The sequence below is a fragment of the Micromys minutus genome, assembly GCF_963924665.1.
Source record: "Micromys minutus genome assembly, chromosome: X".
Classification (NCBI taxonomy): Eukaryota; Metazoa; Chordata; class Mammalia; order Rodentia; family Muridae; genus Micromys; species Micromys minutus.
In genome coordinates, this window is record NC_137970.1 from 49761939 (window position 1) to 49764344 (window position 2406).

At 44.3% G+C, this 2406-nt stretch overlaps 1 protein-coding gene across 1 annotated transcript; it reads right to left on the reverse strand.

Moving 5' to 3' along the window:
- Positions 1–460: 460 nt before the first annotated feature.
- Positions 461–1018, reverse strand: LOC308414938 (ubiquitin-conjugating enzyme E2 variant 1-like; the record flags this gene model as incomplete). Its single annotated transcript, XM_080910098.1, has 1 exon — positions 461–1018. One exon carries the CDS (start codon positions 1016–1018, stop codon positions 461–463), a length of 558 nt encoding a protein of 185 aa, XP_080766224.1.
- Positions 1019–2406: the final 1388 nt, after the last annotated feature.

Here is a 2406-nt window from a genome sequence, read left to right on the forward strand (position 1 = left end):
CAGCGGCCAATTTCAGAGGGAGGGAAGGTTACAATCTAAGCTTTGGCCAAGGGTAGGAGTGGAGGAGTACGGACCATGGCTTGGGTGGGGCATCACTTAAGACTTAAGAAAGCAGGGGTGTAGCCAAAGCGGCTCAAACTCAGCAGTGCTCAGTTCCACGGCTGCTACCTGAAGCCCCCCATCTATTCTAAGGGCCACCACACAGCTGTGGTGGAGGGCGGGGCGGGCAAAGGCAGACCCAGGCCACGTGCCAGCAGCAGATGATTGTGACGCGTCTGTTCACAGTTGCGTTAGCTGTGCCCACCGCTCCCAAAGGAAACCGATTTCAACACCTTCTTGATCCCAGAAGCTCAACCAGGCAGACAGCGGTTACACACGGCAGATGATGTTACACAGCACAACTTAAGGTATTTCAAATGGACAAGGAGTTAGTATCAGAACAGTGTCTCAGGATGAAGTCTTAGTGGGGCTTCCTCTCCAGTACTTTGAAGTCTACAGATGTATCTAGAAAACTCACTACTGTGGAAAATGAAGACTTGGGTTGGATGGGGAGGGGAGGCCCGGGCCTTGGTGACGAATTGCTGTAACACTGTCCTTCTGGAGGCTGTGGCAGCTTCATGTTTTCTTTTGACATCATCAAGCGCCACAATTCCTGCAGGATGACTTTGATGCTGTGGGAATTCTGCCACTTTTCCAGCACTGCTGTGGCTCTCGGATCCACCACTCCATTCGAACTGCTCACGCCGCTCATATTGACCCTTGTTACAAATCTGACAGACGGGGGTGCTTCCGGGTACTTAGGCCCACATTCTATTTTAAGGCTGTATATCCGGTTTTCACAAATTGTTCGTGGAGGCCCAATTATCATGCCTGTCCATCTTGTAAGTATCATGTCCTCTTCGTCTTCCAGACCCCAGCTAACTGTGCCGTCGCCTACTCCTTTCTGGCCTTCTTCCAGTTCTTCCAACAGTTGGAAATTTCGAGGGACTTTTACTTCCAAGCCTGTGGTGGCTGCCATCTTGTGTCGCTGTTGCTCGAAGCTACACCCTTTCTTTTCTCCTTTACTAAGCTCAAGTGCAAGTGGATCAAAGATCTCCACATAAAACCAGGTACACTGAAACTATTAGAAGAGAAAGTGGGGAAAACCTTAGAACACGTAGGCACAGGAGAAAATTTCCTGAACAGAACACCAATGGCTTATGCTCTAAAATCAAGAATCGATAAATGGGAGTTAATGAGATTGCAAAGTTTCTGTAAGACTAAGGACAAGAAAACAAAATGGCAGCCAACAATCTGGGAAAGGATCTTTACCATTCCCACATCTGATAGAGGTCTAATATCCAATATATACAAAGAACTCAAGAAGTTAGACTCCAGAGGATCAAACAATCCTATTTATAATGGGGTACAGAGCTAAACAAAGAATTCTCAACTGAGGAATATCCAATGGCTGAGAAGCACCAAAGGAAATTCTTGGCAACCCTAGTCATCAGGGAAGTGCAAATCTAAACAACCCTGAGATTCCACCTCACACCAGTCAGAATGGCTAAGATCAAATTCTCAGGTAACAACTGATGCTGGCAAGGACTCGGAGAAAGAACATTCTTCTATTGTTGGTGAGACTGCAAGCTAGTACAACCATTCTGGAAATCATTCTGGAGGTTCCTCAGAAAATAGGACATAGGACCCAGCTATACTATTCCTGTTATATACCAAAAAGAGGCTCCAACATATTACAAGGACACATGTTCCACTATGTTTATAGCAGCCATTATATATAAATAATATATATATATATAATATATATTATTTATAATAGCCAGAAGCTTGAAAGAAGCCAGATGTCTTTCAACAGAGAAATGGATACAGGTATTTTCACAGTAGAGTGCTATTTAGCTATTAAAAACAATGACTTCATGAAATTCTTATTTTCATGAAAATCGATGGAACTAGAAAATATCCTGAGTGGGGTAACCCAGACACAAAAGAACACACACGGTATGCACTCACTGATAAATGGATATTAGCCCAAAAGCTGGGATTGTACAAGATACAATTCACAGACAACATGCAGCTTAAGAAGAACGACCAAAGAACAGATGCTTCAGTCCTTAGATGGAGGAACAAAAACATTTACAGGAGGAAATAATGAGACAAATCTTGAAGCAGAAACTGAAGGAAAGGCCATCCAGAGGCTGCATCACCTGGAGATCCAGACCAAATAAAACACCAAACCCAGACAATATTGCTGATGTCAAGAAGTACATGCTGACAGGAACCTGATATAGCTGTCTCCAGAGAGGCTCTGCCAGAGCATGACAAATACAGAGGAGGATACTCATGGCCAACCATTGAATTGAGAATGGGGTCCCTAATGGATCAGTTAGAGAAAGTACTGAAGGAGCT